At 36.3% G+C, this 18620-nt stretch overlaps 1 protein-coding gene across 13 annotated transcripts in view; it reads right to left on the reverse strand.

The window, feature by feature from the left end:
• PTPRD (protein tyrosine phosphatase receptor type D) overlaps positions 1 to 18620 on the reverse strand; it is a 427632-nt gene that overhangs the window by 216845 nt on the left and 192167 nt on the right. For all 13 annotated transcript variants that reach the window (XM_043487052.1, XM_043487049.1, XM_043487053.1 and 10 more), the window contains exon 4: positions 2618 to 2806. In XM_043487052.1, coding sequence (XP_043342987.1) covers positions 2618 to 2806 — 189 coding nt within the window. The remainder of the gene's footprint in view (positions 1 to 2617; positions 2807 to 18620) is intronic.

Consider the following 18620-nt stretch of genomic DNA (forward strand, 5'->3'; position numbering starts at 1 on the left):
GCGAGTGTGATCAGGTGGAAGGGGGAGTCATTCTTTGACTTTTAAGACAGTAAGAGAAAAAAGAATTGAAGAACAAAAGCAAAAACCTTTTGAAAGATAAAGACAAAAAGCAGGTGTTCCAGGCTGTCTTCTGCATGTCTGCCACTGTTCTCCAGACCATCTTGACTTTGGTCCAGAACAAGAACAGCTAAGGAAGAAAAAAAATGATCTTTTTTTTTTTTTTTCTCCAGTTGGACAAAAAAAAAAGGAAAAAGAAGAAAAAAGAAAAAGAAAAAAAGGAAAAAGGAAGAAGAAGAAAAGGAAAAAAAGAGGGACAGATGGTACGCTGTGACTGGTCTGTGGTCTAAAGACCTGGATATGCTTTCTTTGAAGCATATCACAACTTAAAGAATCATTTTCATAAAGAAAGAAATGAACAAAACAAAGAGAAAAAGGAAAAAGAAAAGAAAAACTCACAAGATGAGAGTCACCATAACCAAACAGTACAAAGGAAAATTATAAAGTTGATGGACATTATTGGAATGATTTTGGAAACAGGACAAAGATGAGAGTGATGAAAGGACAGAAAGAATGAGCAAGATCATTCTGTGAACGTTAGTTCAGCACTCTTACCTCTTATTGGTGTACCACCTGGGTGGATAATATGAATGCAAATAAGATTAGAAAGAAGAAGCATTAGTACGAGAAGAAGGAGGCTAGGGCTGGGGAGAAGAATTAAATTAGATTTACAGAATTAAATAAGGTCTTAAAAGAAACTTGAATTACTATACTGGTAAAACAGGAATATATTAGATAGTATTATTAGATCATAAAAGCAAGTTGCATTATACCACAGAGGGCAAAGACCACAATAGGCAGCATTGCCTTTATCAGAGAAGCAAATGAGTTCTTAGGTCTGGGATTATACAGGGTTAGAATTATATCTTATATGCCTCACATTCTTAAAAAAAAAAAAAAAAGAACTAAACAATATTTTTAAAGACATAACTGGGGAAAATACTGGCTAGTCTATTTAAGTATATATATAGATATGCATATATATATACTGTTATAGGAAATACTAAAGACTAACTAGAAACAAACACTGTTCACTGATATATCTTACACTACTTACATTGCTACATTTGTGTGATATAACTTGTGTATTATTTTATTTTTCTACATAGTGTTCTTACAATAACAGTTCCGTGGATGTGTGAATGTGCACGCCGCTAAGGAAATCTTGTGTCTACACTGACAGTTAGTAAAATGCATGCCATGCATTTTATTAATAATAATAATAGTAATCTGAATATGGAAATTAGTGGGGGTGAAGTGCGCTTCAGAACTAAGCACTTACCAATAGATTCTGGAGATTTAAATACGGAGAGAAGAAAGACAGCATAAAAATATTATTATATTCCTTATAATTTGGTACAAATTTTTCAGAGTTAAAGCTTTATATACTAAATCATCTATGTTACAGGTGAATAATTAATTCTTTATTTACAATAACAGAATGCTAATCTACACAATTCTGCTGACAACAAGCAAAAGAGGCAGTTAACAAGACGCTTTAACATCACAGGACAGGTCAAAAGCTGAGAATTCTGGGAAGACAGGCAGTTAAACAACTTAGAATTATATTATCAATATTACTACCCATGCCAAAGTAAACAGCTTACTAGTACACATCCCTGTGAAATTACCTAGGGACAGGCTCTAAAAATTAACAGATTTAGAATTATCTCTACTTTTAGTCTAAAGAGAGCAAATGAATAAACTTGGGGTGGGGATGGGAGAGGGAGGAAGGGCAACAGGTAGCAAGAGAGAGAGACAGGAAGAGAGCAAGAGAAGCAAAAGCTGGAGTCTACACCAACCAAAAGCAGACTTCTGTAGATCCAGTCACTGGAGGGTTCAAAAACCTTTAGTGTGGGCGCACACTACTGCGGCAAATGTGCACAAAATACTCACTTATAATAATACTATAATAAGATTAATAAAAATCCCCTCCTTTCATTGGTACTTTGTAAAGGACTTTACAAAAAATACATCTGGATACTTAGGAGATAACAGTTCTGTGTTTTATGTATTAGTGAAAAGAAAGTAGATGAGCCCAAACTTACTAAACTTTGGTAGTTTGATGAGATAAAATGTAGAAAAGACAGAGAAACACACTTTAATAAAACGGAATCATTTCAGGGTTTAATATGAACATTTTTGATTTTTAATGGATATAACCATTGGAACTCCTTACAAGTTTTGAATGAAGTCCAATGTTGAAATAAATTTGTTTCAAAAGAAAACAGAGAAATAGAAAGAAACAGGAGAAAATGGATCCATCAAATACTGCAGAAGAGCAGTAAACTAAAAAAAAAATTATCAAAAATACAGTCACAGCAGTGAGCAATGTGGATTAAACAGAAGCTGCAAAACACGGAGAAGAGAAGAAAGACAGACTCTGAAACAGGCTATGACATCACAGACGTGGACAACACATTAAATAACAGAGAAAGAGAAGAGGGAGAAAAATTAATACCTAAAAAATAAAAATAAATAAAATTAAAATAAAAATAGAAAACTAAAAAGAAAAATTAAAATTCTCTAGGAGATCATGGAAACAGTAACAAGACCCTACCTGATCGTAACTGCTTAATACGGCCATTGTTGTTGCTTGTATCGACGGGTAAGAAATCTTTGAACCAAGTGATTTCTGGATCCGGATTCCCACTGGCTGCACAGAGCATGGTGGCGGTGCGTGTACGCTCAACCACCTTCAGCTGTGGGCCCATATCAATAGTAGGGAAGCCCCGGGGAATTTGATCCTCTGCAAGACAAAAGGTGATACAAACATGTCATGAAGGCAGATCCCCAAGATTCAAGAGGTACTGACGGTTAACCTTTCCCATTACTTAGCATTTGTTGAAAAACTAACACAATCCAAGTAGCCTTGCACTGTTAGGTTAGTGTATGGTAACAATGTTGTTGCTGGTCAGAGGAGCGTAGTCTAGCAAGAGGCCGAAAACCTAACAAATAGCTCAAACATGTGATTAAAAACCATGACCAGGAGATGAATCAAGTTTTCTGGCAGCACGGAAGCAGTCATTATATAACATGTGTCTGAGGAGGTCAGTGAGCACCAACAGAAAGCTATGAAATGAGCCATTAGGAAAGTCAGAATCAGTATCAGTTCAGTCGCTCAGTCGTGTCCGACTCTTTGAGACCCCATGGACTGCAGCACGCCAGGCGTCCCTGTCCATCACCAACTCCCGGAGTTTACTCAAATTCATGTCCATTGAGTCGGTGATGCCATCCAACCATCTCATCCACTGTTGAGTTTTAGGCCAACTTTTTCACTCTCCTCTTTCACTTTCACCAAGAGGCTCTTTAGTTCTTTTTCAATTTCTGCCGTAAGGGTGGTGTCATCTGCATATCTGAGGTTATTGATATTTCTCCTGGCAATCTTGATTCCAGCTTGTGCTTCACCCAGCCCATTGTTTTTCATGATGTACTCTGCATATAAGTTAAATAAGCAGGGTGACAGTATACAGCCTTGACGTACTCCTTTTCCTATTTGGAACCAATTTGTTGTTCCATGTCCAGTTCTAACTGTTGCTTCCTGACCTGCATACAGATTTCTCAAGAGTCAGGTCAAGAGAGTACCAGAAAAACATCTTTTTCTGCTTAATTGTCTATGCCAAAGCCTTCGACTGTGTGGATCACAACAAACTGTGGAAAATTCTTAAAGGAAAGTCAAGTTGACCCAGAAAGAAAGGCACATCAGAAGTACAAATACTCAGAAGGAAACTTTTCCTTGAGGGGAAATCACTGATGATGTAACACAGCTAGTTTTAGGAGGGCATGGAGAACAAGCAGGTTAGCTGGACTAAGCTATTCCTATTTTAGTCTATTATGGTTTTCTTTTTACTTTCAAGTAAAACTCTATGTATTTCTTTTTTCTTTTTTTACCCAAGTACAGGTTCAACCTGAATTAATTCCTCTGTAGAGAGTTTTAATTAGTCAGAAAAGTATCTGAAAGCTTCCCTTACAAAAGAAGAAAAGAACAAAAGCAACTCAAGAGTGCAACAGGGAAACATTCATTCCTCAGCGTGAGAGAATACCCTCCTCCATTCCAAAGGCCTAAACCACTTTCAGTCATTAAACAGTTGAAACGGGTCAATTTTGAATCATCAACTCATCCAAAGTTGATTTCTCCCTTGCATGCATGCTCAGTCACTAAGTCATGCCGACTTTTTGCGACCCCATGGACTGTAGCCCACTAGGCTCCTCTGTTCATGGGATTTTCCAGACAAGGATACTGGAATGGGTTGCCATTTCCCTATCCCTAATCAAAATTTCTCCATATCTTAGATCTTGAGAAACTGAAGTCCTCTTAAGTCCCTCAAGTAAGACCCACATTGATATCCTACATGACCAGTCAGTGTCAGAAAGGTATATTCTGTTGAGGCATTGAAGGCATTTTAGTTATATGGGCAATAATTATTTGCATTAGAATTTGGCTGTTTCAAGACTATTATGAAACATTTTGACTTTCCATTGGGCCCTGGAGTTAATGTAATCATCACTTCCTCATGACCTTTGATGAACTGTCATCAGCCACCAATTACAAAATGACTCAAAAGAACAACCAGTGAGACAAACAGAAACAATCAGACATGATACCTATCTTCTACTTGGATGTCCCCTACAATTTCTGGAATAATCCTCAGTGTCTTGCTAAACCTGCACAATTTCAAAGGAAAAGGTTACATTTTGATGATTCCACTGCCTTGCTGATCAAATCTATGTGTTCTCTACTGTCTCAATACTTAGAGGGTAAATCAAATCTGTGAAATCTGGCTAGTGAAGTCTTTTAAAATCAGGACCCATCTTTCTCAGCCTCTCACGGATAACCTTCCTCAGAGGAAACATTTCTTCTGCCCACACTGAAATTCTCATCATTCCTCATACAAATCATATCCAATGAGTACTCCATCTGTGTCAAGAAAGCCACACAATCAAAATCATATTCATTATAAAGCTTTTCAAAACTCACTCAAATAGACTTAATCTTTTCCTCCTCAGATTAACTGTAGTAGTAACTATCTAGATGCACTGTCTTGTGTTTTTTAAATACTGTTTAAATATATGTATATTTGCTTAGTCATGTCTGACTCTTTTTGTGACCCCATGGACTATAGTCCACCATGCTCCTCTGACCATGGAATTCTCCAGGCAAGAATACTGGAGTGGGTAGCCATTCCCTTCTCCAGGGGATCTTCCTGACCCAGGGATCTAACCAGGGTCTCCAGCATTGCAGGCAGATTCTTTACTGTCTGAGACACCAGGTAATCCAATTTATCTCCTCAGTTTATCCTTCTACAATACAAATTTCTCCATGCCTCACTTGTATCCAAATCTCTTCCCATAAAGCGAGTCTGAACTGACAGATTTTGAGAAAATTGTGATTCCCAAGCCTAAATATGAATATATCACAGTGATTAAGAAGTTTTCTACTACATGTCGTACAAAACTACTTATGGTAGAGAGTTCATCAGAGGAATAGTTCAGAACGAGGGAGGGAGATTTTTATCGTGAATAGTAAAAGAATGTCAAAATACTACGAAAGAATAAAGCTCCCAAGAAATGGATAGTATCCTGAACATTAAACCCGGGTGACTAAAAGAGAAAATCAGGGGTTAACAGGAAAAGTAGACTCTAGCTCTCCTACAGCGTGATCTACGAAAAGTCCAAAAAAAGTAGCTGAAGCAGTTGGGTTTGATGCATGGATTCACAAGAGAATATTTTCCTGTTCCATGGCCAGAGACTAAAAAAGAGTTAACTATGATGAGCTATTATACATTTTACTTAAGTTGAAAGACATGGCTCTTTTGAGGAAGCAGCAATACCTTCTGTTTATTTGAATGCTTGTACACTGCCAGCCAAATCCACATCTACAGTGGACAAGTGCCAGAAACAGTGGTTAAGAGTGGAATTTCAAGATGATTTTTCAAGGTTCCAAGTAAAGTTTAAAATTACAAATCAGGTAAAGAGTATTTTGCAAATTAGGGTATGATACTTTTAATACTCTATTACACTTGAATTTCATCTGGCTTTTTTTTTTTAATGGCTTTAAAGTTTTAGTCAATGTATTTGTAAATCTAAAGCTTAGTTTTAATGTTATTAGGGAAAATTAAAAAAAAGAAAGAAAGATGCTCAAAAGCCACTGCACCACACACATTACGTTATTAAACACCTCACTTGGCAGCCATTGGTCCAGAATGCTTCAAAGGATAAAATAATTTACCTCAAGTGCCCATAAATCAACTACCTACCTAACTACTTAGAAATGAGCTTCTAAAAAAGCTCTTAGAATTTGTTATTGTCAATTTCCATATTTAAAGCAACTGACTTCAGTTAATAAAACAATTATCTTGGGATTCCTGAGCTGTTCCTGTCTTTCCCAGGGCACTGAGTTCCTCCATTGGCATCTACCTACTAGTTACAACAGCATGCATGAACACGGCTTTACGTCATTACTGTTCTTCAACAAGTTTGTCTCTCTAGAAAACCATGCCAATATTCTATATATCCATCAGTGGCAAGTGTCAAAGACTTGTGATTGTTGAGCCACTTACTAAAGGCTCTTACCGAAGAAATTTAGAATTAATAACCATTTGTAAGAAATGAAGACCTCACCTTGGGGAGTGCTGCCAAAACTGACTTGTGCCCTATGGAAAGCAGTCTAAAACATATGCATGACCTTGCTTTTCCTTCTTGGCTCATAAGGAACACTCCAGAGCTCCCTTTCCATATACACAAGTGCACAACAAAGATAATGATTCTTGCATATTAATCACAAAGAAAATGTAAAGAGAGCGCCTTTCTTATTTTTAATAAGGGTAATTAAATTCTATCCATCCCCCTTTTGCACAGAACTCCTTTGAATGCACATTCTTCATTAAATTTTCATGAGAAACATCACAATGTAACAGATTTACATAGCCAGAGCTGTTACACGTTGACAGTTGTGGCTTGTTTCCAATCTGACTGTCAGGTATTTGGCAATAAAACTCAGTATTCAACATAAAATGAATGGTAGAAATAATGAAATTTCTAATTGGTATGCTTATCTCAGTGGGCGTAGTTTAGAAGATGCTAATTGTTTTTTTTTTCTTTTCATCTCTACATTTATTAGTGATTTATATAAAACTGCCTTGGCCATTTGATAACATCAATTTGACAGATCATCAAGTGTATGGTACCAGAAACTTGAGAAAAGAAAAACCGAATATCCTTTATATGTTAACCACATGAACTTTTACAGGAAAATACAAATCAAAAATTAACAAATTGTCATTATGTTAGTAGCTTTAAACTTTTACGTGAGTTGAAAAGAAAAACATTTTGTCCTATTCATTAAAGTGCTCATTAAGATTTAAAATGCCTTACTTATCACTGTTCCATATTAATATTCAATCACGTAGAATTAGCTACTAATTCATCAACAATTTAAATCAGACTTGACCTTCACAAAGCCATTCCGTCTGTCATTTTGAGAGGCCATTAAAGGGCAGATTACTACATACTTGTGCTTAGTGAATCGTAGAAGTCATACATATTTTGTTTGGAATGGCAGCTATAATAGACCTGGAGATATAGCACATTCTTTGAATTTGTTTGGGGTCTTAATGAAACATGCTGATATGAAACTTTTGGTTCCATTAAGGAAAGAGAAAAATGAACATCAGCAGTTTTCAGAGTTAACTTCCCACTGCTGTGGAACTTCTGTTAAAAACCCTTGCCCTCCCCAAAACTTGAAAGGAATATGAGAGGAAAAGAGTCTTTTTTTTTTTTGTACAGAATTATGCTTTAGATATCTGTGGATGATCAAGTAATAGTTTTTGCATAATTTGCTCAAACTGCTTTCATTGTTCATCTATAAACAATTTTAATGATGCTTTGCTTTTGCTCCAATTCTGCAAACACTCAATCTCTTTTATTTGATAGGAAACACAAAACTGAATTGCCTGCTAAGACCACAGCCTCGTTCCGAGGTGGCCAGAAGCAGTTCTTCCTGCCTAATTTTGCTAGGACTCAATGAATTCAATCAGGCAGGTGCTTTGACTCTGGTCCCAAATGATTTGAAGTTTTTTTCAGTAAAGGGCTGTTTACCATGATGCCACATTTCTAATTTATGAATTTATAGCAAATACGTTTAGGAAGGAAAAAAACATGTCATTTATATCAACAGTATGCTCCTCCAAAAGACATTAAAAGATGTGCCAAATACATTTGATCGTCTAGGTGTAATTGACAATATAGAGTAAACAGTTCATAACGGCTCCTCTTTAAATGCTTTCAAAACTCACAGAGGGCATGGCTACATGTTATTTCCTTTTTGACCATTACAGTATTCATAAACACTTGGAATTAGACATGTTTAGGAAATTTGGACAACCATGTCTGCATTCATTCATGTGGTATCTCTGAATTTCTACTGGATTTATTTAACAGCACCTTTTTCTTAAAAAAAAAAACAAAACACATTTTTTATAAAGTAACTTTATTTATTTATTGGCTACTACATGACCTGTGAGATCTTAATTCCCCAACCAGAGACAAACACGACCCACCCCCCACACACCCCGCCACCCACCCCAGCATTGGAAGCATGGTGTTTTAACCACTGGACCACCAGGGAAGTCTCAGTGGCATGTTTTTAAACAGCTAATCGTTATTTAATTGTTCTGGGGATATAGATTTGGTCTTGCCAATTTAAACATAATCTAAGAAGCAAAACTATCTTTTGCAGCGTTCATTGCTTAGTTGCTAGGTCATGTCCAAATCTGCAATCCCATGGACTGTATGCAGCCCACCAGGCCCCTCTGTCTATGGGATTTTCCAAAGCAAGAATACTGGAGTGGATTGCCATTTCCTTCTCTAGGCAATCTTCCTGATCCAGGGATCAGACCTGTATCACCTGCAGGTGGACTCTTTATCACTGCACCTATAGTGTCTTAAGTAGTACTAAACTTACAAATTCACAGAATAGTTACTAATTCACATTTTTATAGTCATAGGTTTTATTTAATTAGCAAACAACTTTTGTTTGAGAGGTGCAATTTATGCTTGGCTATTCTTTAAATTAGTGCAGTTGCTGCCCTGGGAAACACATGGTTCAGATCCTGCTTTCTTAATTTACAGGAAAGTGAAAGGGAAAGTGCTAGTCACTCAGTCATGTCTGATTCTTTGTGACCCCATGGCTCTTCTGCCCATGGAATTCTCCACGGCAGAATACTGGAGTGGGTAGCCATTCTCTTCAGGGGATCTTCCTGACCCAGGACTGAAACCAGGTCGCCTGCATTGTAGGGTGGACTCTTTACCATCTGATTCATCAGGGAAGCCCGATTTTATAGGAAATCTTCCTTCTTATATTGGTTTTAAGTACCTATAAGTCAAAAGGGCAACCACATAACAAAAACCTTAAGTGTGAACACAATGAAACTCAAAAGAACACAATAGAATGTGTATCTCTACTGTGCTATCCTATCTTTAGAATAACAGGATTCTTGATATTCAAACAAATGATAACATTCACGTGAATCAGTCAGCTGCATGTAAGGCAGATGCTGGGTCTTCTTTCACTTTCAGGATCAAACTTTTCACAGTGACTGGATATCTTGTAGCTTTAGGCATTTATCTTGTAATGTTACAGAAGCACAACTATTTTTTTTTTCTTTTTGAAGGATGAAAGAGTTGCAAAAGGTAAGTTTTTCTTAACCTAAGTCAAACAGTAGATGGACAGTATGAAGAATATTTTCTTAAATAAATGATACACCCTTTATATATGTTGAAATTCATGGCCACCTGTTAGAGAAACAGTACTACCTAAGATAGAAAAAAATCCACTTGAAAAATGTAAATATATATTAGTCTTAAGATAAACAAAGTATCTCCAGATTTATGAAAGTTGCATTAGACTGAAAGAAAAAGACCTTCTGAACTGCTAGTTTCAAAAATCTACTGGACAGCCAATAGATTGCCATTCATTCTACAGATATTTATTGAAAGCCTTCTCTGTGCAAAGACTGGGTCAGACATTGGGTATGAAGTAATCTAGAGAATCTCCATATTGCTGTGCTTTAATTGTATCTGTAGGATAATTAGATTCTTTGGGAGTAAAAATAGTACCCAACTCATAGACTGGAAGATTGAATGAGATAATACATTAAATATGCCTAGTACTGCCTGGCACTAGCGCCTGACATCTAGTAAAATACCAGCTTATATGTACTTACTCTATCCCAAGCTCCCACAAAAGATTTAAATAGAACAGAAGCAAGTGACTGTAAGGCTTGCTATAACAAGAGCTGCAGCAATAAACTAAATGGAAAAAAATTTCTACAGGAATCATAAAGAAACAGGGATTATATAGACATACAAGTGAATTTAGAGGGTGGTATGTATGCCAAATAACTTCTTAAAAGCCAGTAAAAAGCCCTCATTTCTCACTCTGAACAAGATTTTAGGCTTTTTGATTAACCAACAGAACAAATAAAACAAATCATATTGTCACTGAATCTGTTCCCCAAAACAAACTTAAAAAATAACACTAAATGTTTGGGACAGCAAAGCTTTGTTGTTAATAATTGGAAGCACTGAAACCACTGGAGACTTACTAGGGTTGCTTGAAGTAGGCAAGGGTGATACAATAATTACCATTTTTTGTAGACACAAAGCAAAGACTCAGCAAAATTGTTACTTGGTCTTGGTTATACACACAGTAAAAAATAATTTTTTCATTTCTTTTAACTCTAAGATTTGGTGTATTTTTACATCATCACGTTTTCTCTGTGGCAATTACTGTTCTTTGAATAAACATTCATCATGAACAGAGCCAGAACTCAGTTATGGTCAACTCATAATGGAAAACACAATAAAAATAATTCCAAATACTTGGTCATCTTTTATTTATTTTTTTAAACAGAAAGCACTAAAGACTAAAGTTTCATGAACTGTAATAATATTTTCATATCAAAAAGATTCATCCTTTAACATATATCAATTGACTTCTCAATTTTTTTTAGCACTGGTTCCAGGTAGCAACAGAATTTTGTTAAGTGTATTAGCCAATGAAATATAGACGAGAAATGGAAGATTATGAAAATGATGATAAATGTCAAACAATTTCCCTACCAAGTTCAAATTCAGCACTGTGCCTATGTCTTTAACCTTTCCATAATTTCTATTTCAGTTATCTAGAAAGGGTTATAAGTGGCAGGAATTCCGTTTGAGCAGACACCTATAAGATAGTACACAAACCAGAGAAGGAGCTAGATTCAGATCTCAGCAGATCATCTCTATGACCTAACACCACACAGGGGTCTCCTCTGTAATATGGGACAAGGAAGGATGCAAATGGCTTTGTCTGGGAGAGGAGACAGATCCTGTCTCAGAGACTGGCAGGCTGAAGGGTTAATACTTGGAGTATTTGCTACTTTGTTGAACAGCAAATGGGTTTTTAAGTCAAAATCTTTCAGAATAAACCACACTGCCAGGCTACAAACAAGAATGACTTTTTTTTCCCCCCAGAATACAGTTCCTAAAGAGGGGGGAAAACATTTATTACTCTTTTCTTAAAGAAAACAGTGTAAAGGCTTCTATTTTCACCATTTCAGATGAGAGCAGGGTATAATTTATACTGTTTTGACATCATAACCATTTTATTCAAAATCAATCTTCCTGCAAGTGAACTGAGTAAGAGACTGAAAACAGAAAAGTAAAACAAAGAAAAGTTAAATCAATGTTTCCTAGCAAAGTTAGGTTTCTGGGCCATTATCAAAATTATATGCATATGGATGAAACTGAAAAAATACATATAAATAAAAGGTATGTAATTATAAGTAAAAGGCTACTCTAAGTCAGAAAGAAATTATTGAAAGCAGGAGGAAATTGCCAGTTAATAAATGATATGTCAAATGGAATAATAAATATAAGGTCTGGTCTTCCAAAGTAATTATGAACAAGATACAATGAAGATCCTCTCTGAAAATTACTATGTACAGAAGGGTATGCTTGTCTTAATACAGCTATAAATCAATCAGAAAAGCTTTTATTTCTTAGTGGATTTAGGTATCTCTTAAGGATAGTTACTGGGAAAAAGGGTCTCCAAAGATTTCTCAGAGAATTATGTCATGCAAGAATAGGAAGTTGGACACTGATAAGCTGATAGGAGTCTCCTTAGCAGCTACTAAATATTCAACGTACTAACATGCAACACACAGGCATTCCAGAGCAAAGCTTCATTTTCTGAAATAATCTTCACATCTAGAGGACAGTGTAAGGAATTCTTGGCACAAAGTAAGCAAACTTATTTAGAAGCAATGTACGCAATTATCCTGTAAATCGTCAAGTAATGTCTACTGTCTATGTAGCAGAATACAAACTCAGATTACATTACCCTTTGTATGAATGTGGTAGCTGTAATTCCACATGGCCTTATGTTAATCCCCACTGCTGATAGTGTCTGGTCTTAGCAAATGATAATACTCTTTGTGATCCAAAATGCACTGAGGGTTGGGAGAGGGAGAAAGGTCTTCCTATTTAGCAACTCTATTAATACTTGGATATTTAAATAAATATTTAGAAATCAGGGTTATGCATTTATTCTTGGCAACACAAATCTTACTAAAAATCCAGTAACATCCACTTTCACAAATCTCACTGCTTTCTATTATTAATAATTTATTTTTACTAACAAGTTGTTGTCATGATACTCATCCCGTACGTTGTCCAAATTGTTCTCTATTTTAAACATTAAATTAACCACTTCATATAAATTTATATTAAAATCACACCAAGAATTTTTTTAAAGAAAAAAAAAAGCAAAGCTGCATATAATAGAGCTAAGGTTCAGGAACTTCATTCCTGTTTGTTGTTTTTGCATATTTAGAAATAGACAAAGGAATAGTAAACATGGAAAGAGAACTCGGTTTGGCTCCTGTCTCCATTCTTTGCTGGCTTTGTAAAAGTTAGGAATTCTAATGAGTTCAAATCAAATAAAGCCAAGGAAAACATCCATCTTGGCTGCCTCACTGTATTGTGGTGAATGCAAATAAAAATAAATAAAATGTTTATGCAATCAAATTTTCCATAAATAAGAAAAGTAGAATGAACTGTGTGGTTTTGGATTCAAATCAGAGGTATCAGTATGAACTCATGGTGTGCATACTGATGCAGAAATAAATCTTATTGTGAGTGTGCATATACACACATACATGCACTTCTTATATAAGCTTACCAAACACATTTTCCCTAGCTGTATGAGAAAGTTTTACATAAAAGATGAATTTTTTGAAGAGTTTCCTTCCAACTAAAACATCAGCAAGCTAACTTAAAAAGCAGAGTTGTTTCAAAAATCCAAGAGCAGTCTCCTAAGCCAGGGTTCTGAAGTATTTCAGCAATCTACCTTTGCCCTCCCCTCGGCCTCTTCACAGTTCTCCCCCGGGACCGACAACACGGTAAAGACAAATGTTCGTCATCCTGTCGTCTTTAATCATGTATGGGAATGGGGCAAGAAGTATAAGCACAAAAATAACATGATTCAGGTATGTATACATAAATTTACTGAAGAGAACATTTCATCATTTAACTCTACTCAGCAGTATTTCTCACAGTTTTAAAGGCAATCTGTGACTAGTATTTATTGGAATGGAGAAGACAGATTCTGCAAACAGAGGTAATGGCAGTTTTATTTGTAGGGTATTGTGGAAAAAATAATATATATATGGTATTTCACTGTAAATAATGACAACTACAAGGGCACATGAAGAAATCTTTAAAACAGGATGTGTGCTTCAAGAATGTATTATTTATCTATGGAGGAACTCTCCCCCTAAATATAAATCATTTTCTATGTCAAAAGTAAGCCTGAATTTAGCACCAAAGAATTACCAAAAGGAACTACATATATCTGTTTGTCAGTCTTAAGTCTTTGGACAAACAAACTGTCAATATGGGAAAACAGCCAAAAAAAAAAAAAAACTTTCCTTTTTTTTCAATTTTTGAGCTTTTCTCTCTCTTGATAAAAAATTATCATGTAAAGTAACATTACATTTACATGCAAACATAGGCTACCTAATTATGCAATAGTTTTGTAATAACAAAAATACAATAGTACTCAGTGGAAGGTCAGACATCTGGAAAATAACCAAATGGAAGAAAAACTACCCAAAAATGGCCAAAACCACCATCAAAATAGTACATGAAAAAAATCTCATAGTCTTTGTTCCTAGAAGAGATATCAGGCTTCCACATACAGAATTCTAAAGCCTTGATTTTCTTTAATAGAGAATCAAACTCATTAAAGTTAGAAAAAGGTTTGCAGGCAAAGCTGATGACATATATAAAAACTATGGCATTTTCCCTAAAAGAAGTAGAAGGTAAAGAAAAGTTTTTAAGGTTGGCCGAAGTGAGTGGCCACTCAAGTGCTTGCAGATGTGTACTGGGCAGATATGTTGTTTATCATCAAATTTTCATGAACACCATTTTAACTACAATGTGAAAGATGCATAGTGGCATGGAAAAAAAGAGAGAGAAAGAAAACAAGAAAAAAAAAAAAAAAAAAAAAAAAAAAAAAAAGGATGTGACAGCAAACACCCTCTTCTAACAACACAAGAGAGGACTCTATGCACGGAAAAAACCAGAATGATTATATACTTTGTAGCCCAAGATGGAGACACTCTAGACAGTCAAAGATCACCAAGCATTCAGGTATGACCGAAATCAAATCCCTTATGATTATAGAGAGGAGGTGACAATTAGATTTAAGGGATCAGATCTGATAGCCAGACAGCCTGAAGAACTATGGATTGAGGTTCATAACATTGTACAGGAGGCAATAACCAAAACGTTCCCCAGGAAAAAGAAATGCAAAAAGGCAAAATGGTTGTCTGAGGAGGCCTTACAAATAAGCGTGAAAAGAGAAGCGAAAAGCAAAGGAGAAAAGGAAAGATATACCTATCTGAATGCAGAGTTCCAAAGAAGAGCAAGGAGAGATAAGAAAGTCTTCTTAAGTGAACAATGCAAAGGAATAGAGGAAAACAATAGAATGGGAAAGACTGGAGATCTCTTCAAGAAAAATAGAGATAGCAAGAGAACATTTCATGCAAAGATGGGCACAATAAAGGACAGACATGATAAGGATTTAATAGAAGCAGAAGACATTAAGAAGAGGTGGCAAGAATACACAGAACTGTACAAAAAAAAGGTCTTGATGACTGGGAAAACCACGATGGCGTCTTCACTCACCTAGAACCAGACATCCTGGAGTGTGAACTTAAGTGGGCCTTAGGAAGCATTACCACCAACAAAGCTAGTGGAGGTGATGGAATTCCAGCTGAGCTATTTTAAAGCCTAAAAGATGATGCTGTTAAATTGCTGCACTCAGCATGCCAATAAATTTGGAAAACTCAGCAGTGACCACAGGACTGGAAAAGGTCAGCTTTCATTCCAATCCCAGTGAAGGGCAATGGCAAAGAATGTTCAAACTACGGCACAACTGTAGTCATTGCACACGTTAGCAAAATTATGCGCAAAATCCTTCAAGCTCGGCTTCAAAAGTACTTGAACCGAGAACTTCCAGATGTAAAAGCTGGATTTAGAAAAGGCAGAGAAACCAGAGATAAAATTGCCAACATCCTCTGGATCACAGAAAAAGCCAAGAGAATTCCAGAAAAACATCTATTTGGGTTTCATTTACTATGCTAAATTCTTTGTGTGGCTCACAAAATGGAAAATTCTGAAAGAGATGGGAATACCAGACCACCGTACCTGCCTCCTGAGAAACCTGTATCAGGTCAAGAAGCAACAGTTAGAATCAGACATGTAATAGTCGACTGTTTCAAAATTGGGAAAGAGTATGACAAGACTGTATATTGTCACCCTGTTTATTTAACTTCTATGCAGAGTACATTATGTGAAATACTGGGCTGGAGGCATCACAAGCTAGAATCAAGATTGCCAGGAGAAGTATCAATAGCCTCAGATATGCAGATGATATCATCTTAATGACAGAAAGCAAAGAGGAACTAAAGAACCTCTTGATGAAGGTGAACGAAGAGAGGAAAAAGCTGGCTTAAAACTCAACATTCAAAAAACTAAGATCACAGCATCTGGTTTGGCATGTCCCATTACTTCATGGCAAACACCTGGGGAAAAAGTGGAAACAGTGACAGATTTTACTTTTCTGGACTCCAAAATCATGGTGGATGGTGACTGCAGCATGAAATTAAAAGATGCTGCTCCCTGGAAGGAAAGTTATGACAAACCTAGACAGATTATTCAAAAGCAGAGACATCACTTTGCCAACAAAGGTCCATATAAGTTATGTTTCTCCATCAGTCATGTACGGACATGAGAATTGGACCATAAAGAAGGCTGAGCACCAAAGAACTGATACTTTCAAACTGTGGTGCTGGAAAAGACTCTTGGGAGTCTCTTGGACTGCAAGGAGATCAAACCAGTCAATCCTAAACGTAATCAACCCTGAATATTCACTGGAAGGACTGATGGTGAAGTATAACTGACAAAATTTATAAGATATTTAAAGTGTACATCATGGTGATACTTGACATAGGCATACACTGTGAGAGCTGAGATAGGCTGAAGGCAATTTTTACAGGGCTTGGTGATACTCAGAGGATGAGGGATGACAAAGAATTATCACGCTTGGTCTTCTAAAAACATGTGATGATCTGTATAACAGATTCCCTGGCATTTCTTCCCCTAGGTAACAATGGCAAACATCTAAGGGACCTATGCGAGAGCATCTGTCCCTGGAAATTGGACTCCCGTTTTTTCTTCACCAGTATAGGCACCCCTGGGGTGGAGTACAGCACCAACCACAGAGTAACTATATTCGCCAGATGAACACGGACACATCTTCACTTTCATGAACTGATAGAAGGGGCTGGTATGTTAGGTCATTTGTCTCAGAGTAAAGGCAATAAGTGACTTTGTCTGCCTATACACACGAGCTCAGCCCTCTCACCAGCAGCATGCTGGTAGCTCCCTGGCATCAGTCTAGAATGGGTTGGAGATATAAATGGTTTGTATCAATTTCCCTCACCAACTCAATCCTGGCAAACTTAAGACAGATGAGCATGCCATCAGGGTTTCTGTCTAGCCAGAGAAGAAACTCACTAAATATCAGAGTATGACAGTCAATGTCCTTTGAATAAAAGGGAAAGCAATTTGAGTTACACTCCTATGAAGACATGCCATTAAGACTTGTCTTAAACATAACTCAAAGTTGTTGCATTTTAATATGCTACATGCCAATTAAACAGGTACTAGTTTCCAAAGACAAGATACTCACTAGCATTACAATAAACCTTTTTCTTACATAATGAAAACAACCCAGAGTTGTTCATTTTCATTTAGTTGCAAGAGACTGACATATTGGTATAAATTTAAGAAACATACAGTCTCTAATTCCTTAACAAAGCGACAGCAACTTGACAAGTGAAAAAGTTATCACAGTCTTGAATTCACTGGCATAGAAAGCCAACCTATCCTCCAGTTCTTCACACAGCACAAGTGGATGGTTTTATGTTTACTGTAAGACGAATTCTCTTTCAATTGCTCAGTGATAATGGCTATGAGGCTGCTGAGTAAATAATGTGTGTGCATTGACAAAAGAAAGTGAGAATGTGTATTTCAGCCACTGATCCCTAAAATAACCAGCGCAATTTACGTGCTTATTGTTATAGAGAGAAAATAATATACAAAACAGCTTTGTAAAATGTGCATGGCAGGTTTCATGGGCAAATTATAATCAAATTGGCAAATTTTATAGCTTTTCAGGAATTAACTCAGAAGCATAAAAAACATAATCATAAGTGTTTACTCAGCGAGGAGAAAAAAAAGATATTTTCCATTTCATTTTTTTTCTAGTGGCTATTGCAGCCCTTGCCTCCGGAGCTCGTGACTTGGTCTTAAAAGTGCACAGACCACTGTTTACTGAGAACCAATAGGGCACAGCAGAGGAATTTTGCTGTTGAAATCCTGACTGACGCGCTCCTTCGTCAAGAGCAGCTAAGTCACATAGTAAAGACAACCTTTGGTGACACTCACATAAGCCTAAGCTACTTTCCTGAAACATGATGAGTGAAACTTTAGCAAAAATAAAAGCTTTCTAGGGTATCAGTTTTCTTGATAGGTTTGAATATGATTGAGATTTAAGAACATCCAAGCACACATTACCATTGTTTTTGAAATGTTTTTCCTGTTTTAAGACAAAAGATATGAAGCAGAAAATTTAAGACTAGGTTGGCTCACCTTCACCTCTTTTTCACTCCCAGACATAAATTCTTCCTTCATATTTTGAATTCATTTCCTGGGAGAAAATATTTGACTTATTTTTCTTTGTAATTTGGCCACATATTGTGATTTGCAGGATCTTAGTTCCCCGACGAGAGATCGAACTTGGAGACTGGCAGTGAAAATACCAAGTCCTAATCACCAGACTGCCAGGGAATACCTGGTAATATTTGTTTTAATATTTATTTTTCACATATGTCAAGAAGCCTGTTTGTTCAAATATAAGGTGATACATTTCTGACTGATCATTTAACTGC

This window comes from Cervus canadensis, chromosome 14, assembly GCF_019320065.1.
Source record: "Cervus canadensis isolate Bull #8, Minnesota chromosome 14, ASM1932006v1, whole genome shotgun sequence".
In the NCBI taxonomy this organism is placed as follows: domain Eukaryota; kingdom Metazoa; phylum Chordata; class Mammalia; order Artiodactyla; family Cervidae; genus Cervus; species Cervus canadensis.